The following is a 16746-nucleotide window of genomic DNA, read 5'->3' on the forward strand; positions in this document are numbered from 1 at the left end:
AAACACAGAGGTGTATGCCAGCAGCAAACCACTGAATTGAGAATAGGACCCCCGTTGAAGGAATCAGAGAAAGAACTGGAAGAGCTTGAAGGGGCTCGAGACCCCCATATGTACAACAATGCCAAGCAACCAGAGCTTCCAGGGACTAAGCCACTACCTAAAGACTATACATGGACTGACCCTGGACTCTGACCTCATAGGTAGCAATGAATATCCTAGTAAGAGCACCAGTGGAAGGGAAGCCCTGGGTCCTGCTAAGACTGAACCCCCAGTGAACTAGATTGTTGGAGGGAGGGGCAGCAAGGGGGGAGGATGGGGAGGGAACATCCATAAAGAAGCGGAGGGAGGGGATGTTTGCCGGAAACAGGAAAGGAATAACACTCAAATGTATATAAGAAATACTCAAGTTAATAAAAAAAAAAAAAGAATAAACGTGATTTTTTTTGAAAAAATGTTTTGTTTTTAAATGAGTTTGTGTATCTGTCTGTCCATCTGCATACAGGTGGGAGTATGTACACATAGAGTGAGTTGCACAAGGAGACCAGAAGAGGGCGGTAGAGCTCACAGAGCAGGAGTTGCAGGACACTGTGGGCCACTTGACATGGCTGCTAAAACCTGAGTGTTCTGCAAAGCTACAGTATGTGCTTTAACCACACACTCATCTTTTTAGCCCCATCCACGTGGATTTTGATTTAAAAATGGGTTTACAAGGAATTCTTTGACTTTAGATTGCCATCAAATTCTCCTGGATAACAACATTTATACTGGATTAAAACGAAAAAAATAAGACCTAGTGTTCAAGGGACAGTGTACTATATTAGAATCTGCACCTCTCTCTGTCAGAGCGTCTTGGCTTATAGGGTGGACTAAGAAGGAGAAGTTTGTATGCTCTGAACCCTCAAGCTCCTTCCTTCCTGTTCTTGGCTATAGACTACTTTCATTCTTAATGAAATATTGCGAAGCCTGGTACATGATTTCAAATATTGCTCTACCTCTACCATCTCTGTTTTGAAATACTTTTAAAACTCTGACTGAATCAAAGACTATTTTAGTATAGATCTCCTTACCTAAAAATCGAGGCTATATTCATGAGATGCAAACATTTACAGACACAGAGACTGGAAAGATGGCTCAGTGCTTTAGAGCTCTTACTGCCATTCCAGAGGACCTGAGTTCAGTTCCCAGCACCAACAAAAGGTGACTCACAACCATCTGTACCTCCAGCTTCAGGGAATCCGATGCCTCTGGCCTTCTTAGGTACCCACACTCACAAGCACATACCCACATGCATGCACATACAACTACACATAGTTCAGAATAAAAATAAACCTTAAAAATTAATCAGAGGTGGATATCACCCACGCTGATGGCATCACAGACATTATCACTTGAAACTACACCTGTGATAATGTTTGCTGCAGACCACGTTCACTTAGACTGCTTCACCCATGGCTGGTGACACAAAGAGGGTTTTATGATGAAGAACTGGAATCTCCAGAAGCATGGAGACAAAAACAAGACCAAGTGGGTAGAAAAGCAGTCAAGAAACAAATGAATGACAAAAGGTAAGTTCTATTATTAAGAGAACATTTAAGAACAATTACATCCAGGAATTATGTGTGACTTTATTCTTACTTATATTTCCAACATTGGACACCATCATGGTACCTGGATAATTAGGTTTAAATAAATGATTCCCAGTGAGGGTTAGCTCAGATAGTGAGCCACTGAAGTTATCTAATGAGTATCGCTAAGTTGTGCTTATAAAATTAGGTAACATTGAATATGCTATGGGAGATGCTATGCCCAGATATTAATAACAGATATGCATACAACTATGTTGCTTGGGATACAGTAGGTCTTGAATACATTTACTTCCCCCCTTTAGTCCAAGATTCCATAAGAATGGGGTCAGAGAGATGGCTCTGTGGTTAAGAGCACTGGCTGCTTTTCCAGAGGCCCTGGGTTTGGTACCCAGTACCCACATGACAGCTCCTAACTGTCATTAACTCCAGTTTTCAATATTTTCTGCCCTCCACAGGTACTAGGCATGCGTAGGGCTGAAAGACTTTTATTTTATGTACAGTTAAACACTGTGCGTTCTCTAGGACGTAACCTGCTGGTTGAGGAGGGTGAGTTACTGGTTTTCATGCCTGCTCTGAACAGGTTACATCTACTGAGGCTGTTGAATATTCTACCCACATGATAACTTTATTGCTGTTTTTAATGCCATGCCTTGTTGAGTAAAAGGCTACAATTCCAAGAGCTAGGACTTTGTGGCACATAAAACAAACGGAGTAAGAGAAAAACAGGAGAGGAACACAGGGACATTGAGAGGAGCCTGCAGAACTTTAAGTTCCATAAACACGTGCATTTTGAAGTTTGCAAAAGAAATTCAAAGAAGTTAAAACAATGGGATTTCTAGAAATAGCAAGTCTTTGTTTAGCCATAGGTCAAATGAAGTCCAAGTGAAAGGGAAGCTTTCTGCTTGGCACTGCTGTGCTCAGCTGCAGTCTTCTGACCCCCACACAGCCCATGGGCCCAGCTCTGGCTTTGTTAGAAGTAACTCACATTCCACATGCTGAGCCAGTAACATTGCCTTTTGGCTGATGTGCTAAAGTTTGTATGCTCCAGCAGGGAGAGGAGAGAGGAACTGGAAAGGCTGCAGAGGGTGTGAGGCAGGATGAAGAAAGCCCACCAAACAAGAGGGAAGAAATATCTTTTGACACCCTTTTGCATGTTCTTAGTCAAAGAGGAAAATGCTTTAACACAGGTACTAAAGTAATGGGCAGAACTCCACACAGAGGTTGGAGATGCTGTACAGATTATAGATCTTCTGTTGTGAGCAGATAAACCCGTCAGTCACCAGGAGCCAACCAATTCATTACTTTGTCCTACAAAGTTCTTTAAGAGTCCTTTAAAGTCATCGTTTACGTGAGAGACAAAGGAATCAAATAAATTATTTATTAGCCTCAATGATGGTGTCTTAGGGTTTCTTTTGCTGTGAACAGACACCATGACCACAGCAACTCTTATAAAGGAAAACATTTAATTGAGGCTGGCTTACAGTTCAGAGGTACAGTCATTATCGTCATTGCAGGAAGCATGGCAGCATGCAGGCAGACATGGTGCTAGAGAAGGAACTGAGAGTTCTACATCTGGATCTGCAGGCAGCAGGAAGCCTTTAAGCCTGGCTTAAGCCAGATCTCAGAGTACACTCCCTAATGACAAACCTCCTCCAACAAAGCCTCACCTACTCCAACAAGGCTATAACTCTTAATAGTACCATCCCTATGGAGCTACAAGGGCCACATTTATTCAAATCACCACATATGGTTCCTGAAAAACAGGTCCTTAGGGAAAATTAGAAAATCCTATTGACTATACCCTACTTGTGGAAATCGTCAAAGCCTTTTCACTAGTTTCCATTAGTTCCTTAGCTACGCTGAATCACAGAAACCATTTCATTCTGTTTAACTCAGGGTATATCCAACATGCGTATCATAGGAATTATTAATAGCATCTGATAAATGTTAGAACATAAAGTAGGGAATGGGCTCCTGATGTGACAATCCTAAGTGGTCAGCCCTAAACACAAGTCTATACAGGCGATGCTAACTGGACTCAGTGGGCTGTACACATAGTCTATAATAATTCTACAACTGTAGAAGAAGATGTCATTGAACTTGAGAGGGGATGCTGGGAAGAACATGGGAGGAGCTGGAGGTGGGAAAGGAAGGGGTGAAAAGATATGAGTAGTTTTACTCATGCATGAACTTCTAAACTACTAAAATATAAAAAGAATGGGAAAAATTAAATTTCCTTTCTTCATGCTGATAGAAAAAGCTGCTCTTTGAGCTAGAAAACATTACTGCGTTTATCAATAAATTCTCATTGATTAGGGGCGGGTTAGAGGATTCTTCTAGTTGGAACCACTGTTATACACAGAGGCGTTTAAGAGGTTCCAAGATAAGGGCCATTGTGACTCTTGCTTTCAGCAGCCAGTGCAGTTGATGTGGTTTAGTGGGGAAGCTGGCCCATCTCTCACCATGCCACACGCTCCGCTGAATGTCCTCTTCTACAAAGGCACACTGTTCATAATCTACTGCATTTGGCCTAATCTAGTCTGGCCTTGTTGACAGAACCATGAGGCCAATCTTTGGGACATACTTCTAGGTTTCCAATCAACATTTTAAGAGAGATTAGATAACATATTTCTGTGCTAAATGGACAAGCTCTTCTGGGAATCATGAATTCTGTCATTTCCCATACCTGGGTTGTAACTGACATTTCATAAGCAAATTGTTACCAAGGAATGTACTTAAAAGATTTCTTTGAACATTTTATCATGTGGCAGATGCTTTCTTCACTTTTCTATATAGAGAAATTTCAATAAAGTTTTAAATTCTATCAGTGCCCTGACTTGATGAATCAAAGAAAGCCGAGAAAGCCAATACTTTGAAAATACAGGTTTCTTATTCTGATATCTGAGTTTTTCTTAGGTTTTAGATCTTCTGGCAAGTTTACATTTTAAAACAATCTTCTCTAGGGGTAAAACTTAATCTTATTTTTTAAAATGAAATGGTGATTGGTGCTAACACAAAACGTCTGCCAATATTGAGAAGATTTTGAAGATGTACCTTAAAGATTATCAGTTTTAGTGCTCTAAAAACATATCCAATAAAAGAGGAGAAGTTTAATGTTCAAGCTTTTCAACCATCCATCCCACCCAAGTTTGTCAGTAATTGCATAATGAAAGATATATGCTCAGCAGGCCAAGCAATGCTCTCTCCATTATCAACTTGAGAATGTTATCTTTTTAGGAGTCTAGGCCAAAAACTGTAGTGCTCTCCAAAATTACATTTAATCAAAATAAGCTCTATTGGCAAAATATTCCATTTCATTGATTCTAAGAGGGACACACTCATATTTTATATTAGGATACATTGCACAATAGTGTCTTAAGTTTTGTTATGCAGACAGTGATCCTACCTCAACCCTCTTTTGCTGTATAGACACTAACATCATAATTGCATTGTATGGCTGTATAAAATTCTCAAAAATATAGAATATTATATTAAACTATATATAATTATGTATATAATCATATTAAGTATAGCTGGTATACTTGTAAAATGAGTGTCAGAACGTTAAAGAAAATTCCACTACAACAGTAGAACACACTCATTGATCCCTGGAAATAATTACAGAGACTGTCAGGTAATGAGATGTGGAAGGGCCACGCAACAACCTATAAAGGGAGTCAAAGCTATTTGGTTCTGCATATTTGCAAAGGTGAAAGAAGAACCCAGTACCAAGACTTCTACTTTCAGCCAAGAGGAATTAGGGAGTCGTTTTAATATCATGCCTAAATAACCAAAACAATCAGATAAAATATTATGAAACCATATTGTTCAAGGCATTGGATCTCAGGTTGAGAAGGACAGTGATTCCCAAGATTCAGGAAGCAAAGCAGGTATAGCTTAGTATTTCATTGTCTAATTTTCTTGAATGGGGTTCCTGGCTGTGGCTTTGTCAGTGGGAACTCTGTGGTGAGGAGACAAACCTGAGAATTCCAGTGGAAGTGGAAGCAGTTAGAGTTTCTCGGAAAAAAAAAAAAAAAGAAAGAGGAGAGCTATTGAGGGGGAGGGAGTGAGGGAGGGAGAGAGAGAGAGAGAGAGAGAGAGAGAGAGAGAGAGAGAGAGAGAGCGCTAAGGTAGTCTTGAAGCATATATATCAATGCATCAAAGTAAGGACACTGACTTAGCTTGGGAAAAGGACAACACAAAGAATTATGAATAGATTGTAGTCACGCAGGGCTGAAAAGAATGTCTTGTCCCACCAGCCAGAATTGAAGACATCATAATTCATGGAACATTGAGTATTTAGAAGGGCCTTCCCTTGTAGAAGGGTACAATGAACTCTAGGCCAAGCACGGCTTTGCTCCCACCTACCAAATTGTAAGACTCAAAAAGATCACACTGAGTTCAAGTAACTTAAGTGCTCCCAGAACAAAGCTTAAGTATATTTATAGGAATACAAAAATATCTCATACCCAACAAAGTAGAATCTGCAATGACTGGCATCTAGTCAAAATTACCAGACATGTAAAGAACCCAAAAATATAGCCCAACTGAAGTGAAAAATCCATCAATCAAAACACAGAATGGACATTAAAATAGTCAGTATAACTGTATTCCATATGTTCAGAAAGTTAAGTACTGAAAAAGGTCTTTAGCCTCATAAGATTTCACTGGTGAATGCTACCATGCATTTAAAGAAGAAATAGAAATAGTAAATATTAATAATAAAATCAATCTCATATATTATTTTTTCCAGAAAATAGCATATAAGGGAATATTTCCAAACTCACTATATGAGGCCAGGATTAGAGGGATCTCCAAGCCAATCACAGACAGCACCTCATCTGAAAATACAGACTACTGTGTTTCATAAAATAGGTGTAAAAACTCTTAATTGATTGGTAAATCAATTACCAATGCATAAAAAGAATGGCTATGACTAAGTGAAGTTTATGTTTGGATTAGTTTATCTCAGCTTGTTAATAAGGCCAAGGAAAGCTACATGATCATATCATGTGAGACATAAAGGGAATTTGATCAAATTTGATGTCCATTTATGATAATAACTCTTGAAGTCTCTCTCTCTCTCTCTCTCTCTCTCTCTGTGTGTGTGTGTGTGTGTGTGTGTGTGTGTGAGAGAGAGAGAGAGAGAGAGAGAGAGAGAAGAGTGAGTGAGCTCTTGTAAAAGACCTTCAGCTAATGTCATACTTGGTTGTGAGAAGTAGACTGCTTTCTCCTTAAGAATGGAGTAAGAAGAATGGATGCCACTCATTTCCTATCCCTGCGTCAGGCCCTGGCCAAAAGAAGGACCCTAAAAATTGAAACTGAAGAAGAAAAATAATCTTTATCTGTAAACAAGATGATTATTTACGTAGAAATTCCAGCATTTACCAAAACTCAAAGGGCTAGTAAGTGAATTAAAATACATGGCAGACATATACCACATAACCAATCACATTCGTATAACTCTAATATATAACTGGAGAGGTAAATTAAAAAAAAAAAACTCAAGGGGTTGGGGATTTAGCTCAGTGGTAGAGCGCTTGCCTAGCAAGCTCAAGGCCCTGGGTTCGGTCCCCAGCTCCGAAAAAAGGAAAAAACAAAAACAAAAACAAAAAAAAACCCAACAACAACAACAACAAGAAAACCCTAGTACCATTTGTAATTGATGAAAAACTACAAAAGGCTTAAATCCCAAAGTCGAGGATATGTGTACTGGGAATTAGTAAAGACTGATGAAGACATTAAAAAAGACCTGATTAGCAAAGAAACACAAGGTTCTGACAGGTCAAATGACTTAATACACTAAAGTTGCCAAGAACTCTGCTCTAACCAAATCAATCCAAAGAACTCACCTACTTCTACTCAAAGTCCTGGGGACAACTTTTATAGATATGAACAAGAAGACTAAATTCACCTGGACAGGCAAAGAACCAGATAGGAGAGTCAAAATTACTTTTAAATGAAGAATAATTACAAGCTCTAAGGATCACGTTACCTTGTTTTGAGATTTACTGCAGAAGTAGCACAATAAAGGCTGATGAGGCATCGTGGTGGTGTAGAGGCAGGTGGATTCAGCATGGTGTGTGTGTGTGTGTGTGTGTGTGTGTGTGTGTGTGTGTGTGTGTGTGTGTGTGTGTGAAACAGTAATAATTAAAGAAGAAGAGGAGGTCATAAATTTGGTGTGGGAGAAATTCGAAGGGAGAGTTGGTGGAATGGAAGTATAAATATAATACTCATGCATGAAAATCTCAAAAATTTTTAAAAGTTTCAAAGGAAATGTGAAAAAGAGCATCATTCTGAGAAAAATTTTGTTTTAGTTTTACTTAGCAATTTACTCGCGTTGTATTTTATCTTTTTCATGTTTCTAAAAGTATTATTATGATTAAACATGTCTAGATGTGAAACCGAGCTTTCTAAGGCGAATGAAGTACGAAGTAGAAACCCTGAGTGATCAGAAAGGTATCGTGTCCTAATGCGAGTTTAAATGACAGCTTCGTTCTTCCTGTGGCACATGAAATCTGGAACATTTCTCAATCGATGGCGTCGTAGAGCCTTAGAAAGAGAGTCCATCTAGAACTAGACCTTTCCTGGGCTATCCACAGCTACTGCCTAAGGCTTGATCTCCCCTGGCCAAGCTCCCTGCAGTAGCCTCCAGACTGTATCTCCTACTTCCACAGTCATCCCAACTCCGTGCTCTGCTCCCAGATGTAGAGCGATCCTTTAATCCAAATCAAGCTCTTCTGCTCAAAGTTCCCCGTGGTTCCTTAATTCATTTAGACTAAGATCCAAACTCCTTTAACACTCCACATGCCCATGAGATTCTTCACCTCACTGCCTTCCTGCCTTCAAGCTTTCTCTGGGCTTTTGGAAACGTTTTCATTGTCCCCCACAGAATTTGTCACAAGTGTACATACTTTAAAACCACTGTATTTGTCTTTCTTTCAGCCTTGAAACTCTTCCCTGTCATGATGCCAGATATCCGACTTTTGCATCATGACCCCCTTTCGCATCTATCAAGCATCAAGTTTCTTACCAGTAAGCCCTTTTCTTACCAACCTTTTAAAAATTGCAATTCATCTCCAGCCCTGGCTGGCAGCTCACCCACATCCCGTGTTCTTCTCCTTCCTTGATTAACGTTTCCCATCTCTCCAATGGCACCAAAAGACCCAGTGGGACCTATGCATTTTGTCTGTTTATCTGTCTGAGGGCTCATCACACGAGTATGTAAGTCCCTCGGAGAAATGAGTTTCTGTCTGTTTTGCCCTTTGCTGTGTTTCCAGCACTGAGAACAGTTTTGCAGTGTCTTATAAATGCCTGCTGTTGAATGAATAGCTAGGCATCTTTGAGAGGATCGTGAGTATAGCATGAAGCAGCCATGTATGAGGCACAACTTTTATTACCACTTTTCTTCTTTATACTCAGAAGGTCCTATGTTTTATTATAAACACACTTCACCTCAATTTTTTTGACCCAGAATGAAGGCCCAGGAATATCTCAATCCACAGGCATTATAAATCAGCATGAGTCATAGTCTGAGAGTCCTTTGAATTAGGAGCTTCATTTTATCTTGATATCAAATTAGCTTATCTGACCCTTGCCACTCAAGGAGTGTGGCAAAAGCCCTTATGAATGTCCTTGTGGTTTCAAAGCCTACAGCTACATTAGAAAGTTCTGCAGACCAGATGCAAATTCATTGCAGACTGGCTGGATCGGGTCTAAGGGTCTAAGAAGATACATATTACCACACTTGTCAAAAAGACTTGTATGCCTTTACGTTTCAAAATGAGTCTTTCCATTTCAAGAAACAAAAGCGAGGTAGTTAGCGAATTCTTTTTTCACATTGTTCTAAGGAAGCCAAGAATTGAGTAGGAGAAGGAGGCTTGACCGTTATCACTGGAGTTTTTTCCAGTGCAAAAGGAAGGGGCAATTATGGCGTCTCTTGATAAAATGGTGGCTCCCTCTCACTCAGCAGCAGCCATTTGATAAGTTACTCCTATTTTTCTTGTTTTGTTCTGGCACTTTCTGCAATAGTCTTTCTCCACTCTTCTGTTTTGCCTTTGTTCCCTTGAGTTTTGATAACATAAGAAAAAAAAAACTTGGATATAAATTTAGAAAGAAAATGAGTTCAGTGTGGGGAGCCCGAGTGCTAGGAGTTGGAAGGGAGCATGTGGCTGGCTTACGGCTTCTTTTGGCAAGACATTGGGAGAGACCTGGCAGCACTCCTCCTGCGCCTCAGGGGCGGAGCCTGCTCACCTGGCCAGCACACTGCCAGTTGAGCAGCTAATCACCCTTGCTTGTGAGCTGCCTTGAAGTCTGTAAGTACAGGGAGGGAGACTCTTCTGGGGTGGACTCGTTCAGCATCTGCTATGGATTGTGGTGAGGGGCATGCACATGCCGCGCTTTATTGATATAAATCATTTTGTCATGAGACATCGTCAGGGCTAAGGTAAACGAATCAATTGCATTTTGTCGTTACGTATAATCATCAGGTTGTGTATTAATATAATTTACCCACTGTCAGTCTTGAATGGAGTCCCTTTCGCTGAAGTATATATTTGCAGAACTGGGGATGACATAAGGCTCCCAACTTACCTCAGTTTGTTCTTTTAGAGCTTTTCTCCCTTTTCCACAGTGACTCATGGCCTGGGAATGGCGGCAGTGTGTGTGTGCTCGTGTGCATGTGTGCATGCATGTGTGTGTGTGTGTGTGTGTGTGTGTGTGTGTGTGTGTGTGTGTCTGTGTGTGACCAACTGCCCCCAGTAGGAGGGCAAGAGGAATACCTACAAGAATACTGTTCTGGCTGTACTGTGCTATCAGGAAGGTGGAGGAGGCATGAGGGGAAGGGAAGACTCCCTACTACAACAGGCTTTCATAGTAACCAGAGCGTAGTTGTAGCACACATGCCTAATTTTTGTGCTTACTGGCAAGTCCTGCATTCCCAGATTGTGGGCACCAATTCAATTATGTAAGCGATAATTAGAAAGATTTTAATTCTTCAGCATTCCTCAGAGAATTCCATTAAGAGTGACCTTTTAAATGCATTTTTAAAATAAAAAAATGTAGCCAACCCGAATTTCAGAGACTTAAAAAAGAGTTCTGCCTCTATCCAGTTCTGGTTTCCATCTTCTGACTTCCTTAGTTCTTCGACATATAAAAGAAGCTCTGAGCACATGTGAGCAACATATAGGACCAAAGAAAATGCTTTCCTGCATGTGCTATATCAATGTCGGAGTCATACCACCCTTTATTTTAGCTGCCAGATATTTTAGAAGTTTTACTTCTAGAAGAGTCTCATTTTCCCATGCCTCCAGGGTAGTCAAAACGTGGTGAGTGTCCTCAGTGGACATCTCTAATGCTTCACATGCTCAACTGTCCCTGGCCATTCTCCCTGCCTCTTTTCCCAGTTGGCCCTTCCCCCCTGTCAAGGTGCCTTTTCAGGGCTTCACAGAAGAGTTCCCGAGTGCTTTCCAGAACAGCTTCACCTGTTCTCCTCCTGACCCACAGGCCCATTTACAGACGTACATCGGCTGCACACCACTTGTTCCCCTCTAACTAGTCAACAGAGAACAACACACTCAAAATTTTACTCTCACTTCCCAGGCTTGGGGAGACATATGAAAATTGATATTGGAAAATGACATTCTGAAGGGTAGTAGATAATGAAAACATTAGGCCAGGGTCAACATAGCTCTAAAACTCCATGCCCTTAAGTAGAAGGACCATGCTTCTTTCTGTGCAGTGGTCTTCACAGAGGAAACTATGATAATTAATCACATGCAACTCCATGCTTTCAGATGCCATGGCGTTTATGACTTCTATTCTCACAAGACTCAACCTGGAAGGTATCCTTGGTCTTCTGAGCAGATCTACCCATCTGTTTTATTCAACTCCAGAATTAGTAAGTAGCATGACAGGACAGAAGAGGAATGGGTAAGTGTTTAGGTACTGGGATCAGACTCTGGACGAAAATATTAGCTCTTTGTGTGACACCATAGTATCATACTATCTGGGAATGTCTCATTCATGTCCTCTATACCATGACAACTAAAACTACCTTGCTAACTAGGTTTCTATACAGACTATGTGAGGTGCTAGTGTGGAGTTCAAAGCACATTCATATACAGGAAGTATTTGTTGTTTATTGATCTAAGGAAGATCAGGACACAAACATCATTAAATGGCTTCACAAAACTTTGGCCCATTAATTCTGAAAGAACCTATTGTCAGCACTGACAGCAGGCAAGCCACCTTGTACATGAGGGCCCTGTGATTCTGCAGTAGTAGGGGTGAATTTGTACTGATTTTTCTTAATCTCCCTGTGATAATTTTACCAGTCATCTCAGACTGCAGGAGTTAAGATGCAGTCTGCATGCACCTCCATTGAGCAGAAAAGCTCATGCATCTTTAGACACATATCTAATTTGTCCCTACTGTGCCCCAGAAGAAAAAAAGCTTCTCCTTCAGGTTGCAACTGGTGGCCCAATTTGTCCCACATGAGTCCATAAAGCAGGAATGGATTCACCTCAATTTTCAGATTCTTCTCTGCTTTGGTAGATGTTTTATCCAACAGGTGCATAGGGGAACCACTGCTAGGTAAGGGTTAAGGAACAAGTCAACAAGTACAGGACTGCCCATCTCTGTAGTGTCTTACATTTACTTGCAGAGAGCTGAGATTTATACTGCCCTCGAACCAGCCGGCAGGTCGAGCCATCTCCACTGCAGACTCCACAGTTATCCTTCTTGACGGTGCTTCCCAGCTGGTGATCACAGCCAACGATCTAGCAGGAAAGAGAAATGGATAATTCGGTGAGGCGCCTCCCAGTGCAGGGATCTCTGGTAAGGCCAATGGCTATGAAGGATGAGCACACCCCTTGTCTCTGAGAGACACAAGCTGTACCTCATTTCCAAGGGACAGAGGTAACAGAATTTGAAACAGGCTAAGGGGGAAATATGTATTAGGGGTAAAAATATCTTTAGAGTTCAAGTATATAAGGCAGAAGATTATAGAAGACAGAGAATGGGGACCGGAAGAATGGCGAGAAAGTAAAAATAGATTCTAAACTTCTGATGTTCTAGAACCTTAATGCAAATGTACTTCTCAGTGTTAATATTGATGTCTCACTAAAATTATAAAATACGTAGCTGTGAAGACCCACATCTGGAAAGACATTATCAATAATCTCCAAGCTCTGAATGCTACCTAGAACACAAACTGCATAAGAATTTTGTACATTAGATTCATTAATATATTTTAAGAAATCAGAAGAGTACTTCAACTGCAGGTTAACATTTCTTTAATGCTGTGACATTAGCTTTTTTTCCCCAGTAACACTAACACAGTTGTGTGTGTGTGTGTGTGTGTGTGTGTGTGTGCAGGCACGCGCACGTGCACATGTCCAAGCATGCATATGTCTGTAGTGAAGGAATGGCTCTATCTGGCTTTTTCCTGTATAAAGCAAAACTAACATATCATTACCTTTCAAAATTGTCACTCAAGATATCTCTATTTTATAGTTGAAACTGTGTGTTATACCCAAGTCTACTTGGATGACAGGCAGCCATTTTCTAAGTAAACTCATCAAAACATTCATGGTTGGTCAAAATCAAGGTTACTGGAACCATAAACCTTTACCAAGTAGACAGGCAAGCTTCTTTGTATCATGTTTTCTCTCTTCTGTTTAAGTTAGAAAAAAAGCCAGATCCATATTGCACTCGGTTGCATACCTTGGAATTTTATATTCACCCAATACCAAAGCCTTGCCATGTTCCCAAATGATTTCATTTATTGATTTTGAAGAAATAAAGTAAGAAATAGAGTGACATTTCAAGAGGTTCATCACCAGACATTACAAACCCTTTGATGGGTGTCTGTGGAGCTGTAGAAGAGTTCTTGACAAAATTTGTAGATGGGCTTCAACATGAATACCAAGTGTTTATTCACTCCTGGACTTTAAGAACATGGTGAAATGGAGGGGAACAAAAATATTCATAGGAGGGGCTAGGGAGGCAAAGTTTAGAGCAGAGACTGAAGGAATGGCCATTCAGAGCCTGCCCCACATGTGGCCCATACATATACAGCTACCAAAACTAGATAAGATGGATGAAGCTAAGAAGTGCATGTGACAGGAACCGGATATAGATTCTCTCCTGAGAGACACAGCCAGAACATGTCGATTACAGAGGTGAATGCTGGCAGCATAACACTGAACTGAGAATGGAACCCCCATTGGAGGAATTAGAGGAAGGATTGAAAGAGCTGAAGGGGCTTGCAAGTCCATAAGAGCAAAAATGTCAACCAATCAGAGCTTCCAGAGATAAACCACTACCCAAAGACTATGCATGGACTGACCCATGGCTCCAGCTGCATATGTAGCAAAGGATGGCCTGCTGGGCACCAGTGGAAGGAGAAGCCCTTGGTCCTGCCTAGGTTGGATCCCCAGTATAGGTGATTGTCGGGGGGTGGTGGTAAGAGGGGATGAATAGTGAGGGGAAGAGCCTTATAGAAGGGGAGGGGGTGGAGTTAGGGGGCTTATGGACAGGAAACTGGGAAAGGGAATAACATTTGAAATGTAAATAAGAAATACTCAATAAAAAAATAACCATTCAAATAACGTTTTCTCGAGGGCCTACTAAGGGCCAGGTGCTAAATTAGGGGCACAGTTCAGTGTTAAAGTTAAACGTGTATGGGCCCACCTGCAGGAGACTTATGGTCTAGCTGGGAGGAAGATGATGTATAAATCATTATGAGCCATAAAAGTAAGAAGACAATTGTGAGAAAACCCACAAATACAGACACGCAGTACTCTGAGAGCCGACAACATAGTGACTTTGATGAGAGAAGCCAGAGAGGATCTGCCTGAGGAGGAATCTTCTTAGCTTAAAAAGGGATAGAGTAGTAGAGTTAGCACTGCAGGGGTACACGTGGCTGCAGGGGTACACATGGCTGCAGGGGTACACATGACTGCAGGGGTACACGTGGCTGCAGGGGTACACGTGTCTACAGGGTACATTGGCTGCAGGGGTACATTGGCTGCAGGGGTACACGTGGCTGCAGGGGTACACGTGTCTACAGGGTACACGTGGCTGCAGGGGTACATGTGGCTGCAGGGGTACATGTGGCTGCAGGGGTACATGTGGCTGCAGGGGTACATGTGGCTGCAGGAGTACACAAGGCTGAAAGGGGGTACACATGGCTATATGTATACCATATTCTTTAGAAGTGCTACATTAGACACTAATTAGAACGAAGAGGTGAAAATGGTCACAAAACTAGATTCTTTAGTGAAACTGGCTCACAGGAATGCATGGCGACCTAAGTCACCCCACTCCAGGGTCACAGGCTCAGGGCTCTGTTGCTCAGGTGAAGAAAGACAGGTTTATGTTCATAGGATTTTCACTTATATAGAAGGACAGACAAGATGGGCAGTGGGCATGAGAATCTGTGCCCACATCTTGAGCATCAAACTGGATTCCCTTCTTAAACTGTAGAACTTTCAGGTTTCTTAAAAGGTTTAAGTTTCTCTGGAAAAATTTTAATGGGTTTTCATGTCTCTAATGCACCAGAGGAGATAATCATAAAAATCCTTCCATAATCCTAAAGACTTCTTATGACTCCAAAACCATGTTTAGAAAAGAAGAATTTAGCTTTCTTAGATCCAAAGGGACAGTCATATTAGGGATTGCTAAATACGAGGTGACATTCCTTCTGAGTAACTTGGCCAGAGCCTAACTCAGTGCTCTCAGGGTGGGTTTGGAGACCCTAGGATATGAACCGAGCCAATTCTGAATGCAGCTTAATGTCAGCGCTTAAACACAGACCTCTCTGACACAATTGCCTTTTATTTTTTAACTTTTCTTTTTCTTTGTATCAATTCCCTTTTAAAATGCCAAAATATTCTAACTCAATTATTTCTAAAATGTGGAATATTTTATCATCAGATAAAACATTCTTATTTTGTTCCCAGTAGAAAATTGTTTGCAATTCAATCAGGATGATCACTCCTGACATATTTTAATCTGTTGATTATGAATAACTATTAGATTAATTAGAATTTAAACTCTTACTTTCAGATCTATTATTAACAGAAAAGAAAGTAACCAGGAATGCAGAAATGGTCTGAAATGGTAAGTATGATGCCAGCACTTGATGTTACTTTGAGCATTTTATATTTTATGGAACTCTCTCAATCAACCCCTTTACTTGGTGGATTCCTACTGATCCTTCAAACTCTAAATTAAGAATCCTTTGTGCAAAGAAAGACTTTTCCAGAATCTGGAGTTAACTTCCCTATATCTCTATGCTTTTTCACCCTTTTCTTTATGGATAGCAGACTAAGGGTCACACCTAGTATGCCTCAGGATTTTCTCTATAACACAGGCTCTAATTTTACTGGGGTAGTAATATTTTAAGTTAAAAAAGGCATTTCTCTTTGGCCATATATCTACATTATAATTGTTGAAATATAAATGGCAATATAATGTGTCCTGGGCAGACGAATGAATCTGATTTAACTTAGGAAAGGGCCTGTACTACCCTCTGCCTGCCTTCCTATCTGATGGCCCCTACCTTAAAAAGGAGACAACCTTGAGAATTAAAAGACCATGCTAAGGATGGAGCAGCACAGAGGACAGAACTAGTTCCTGTACCACACTGGGGCTGATTATATCTTAGCTTCTTTTTGCAAGAGAATGTGTCTCTATTAGTTTAGGTCACTATTATTTTGGTATTTCTTTTACACACACCCAACTCACATGGTTACAGAACTGATATGGGGCTTGATTGATGAACATATCTGCCTGGATATCAAACTGTGGTTCCCTCTCAACACCCAGAAAATAAATTTCCCAGACACCAGAGGTTATCAATTAAAAGACCCAGTGAATCGCTAGTAGGGTCCTACAGGGCCCATCTCAGTCATTTCAGCCAGTTGCCATTGTTCTTGCCTATCCTATGGAACATAATGGTTAAAATCCTATTGCCGAAGACACCACATGCCGGAGTCATGGACACATTAAGTTTGTACTGACCTGGGAGTATCATTCCCATTGCCCAGCTTTCATAGTGCTGGAAGAGTCTATGTATGCTACTGGGAGGGAGCAAAGTCTCCAGTAATATTACCCAGAAGTGAATACTGCAAGCTACAATAATAACCACTCTGGC

General features: G+C 40.9%; 1 protein-coding gene across 1 annotated transcript in view; it reads right to left on the bottom strand.

Annotated features, from left to right (window-relative positions):
* The window catches only part of LOC116893691 (ADAMTS-like protein 1), a 179309-nt gene that overhangs the window by 57204 nt on the left and 105359 nt on the right, over positions 1 to 16746 (bottom strand). Inside the window, exon 5 of the mRNA XM_032895441.1 lies at positions 12238 to 12364. Coding sequence (XP_032751332.1) covers positions 12238 to 12364 — 127 coding nt within the window. The remainder of the gene's footprint in view (positions 1 to 12237; positions 12365 to 16746) is intronic.

Source organism: Rattus rattus, chromosome 1 (assembly GCF_011064425.1).
Source record: "Rattus rattus isolate New Zealand chromosome 1, Rrattus_CSIRO_v1, whole genome shotgun sequence".
Lineage (NCBI taxonomy): Eukaryota > Metazoa > Chordata > Mammalia > Rodentia > Muridae > Rattus > Rattus rattus.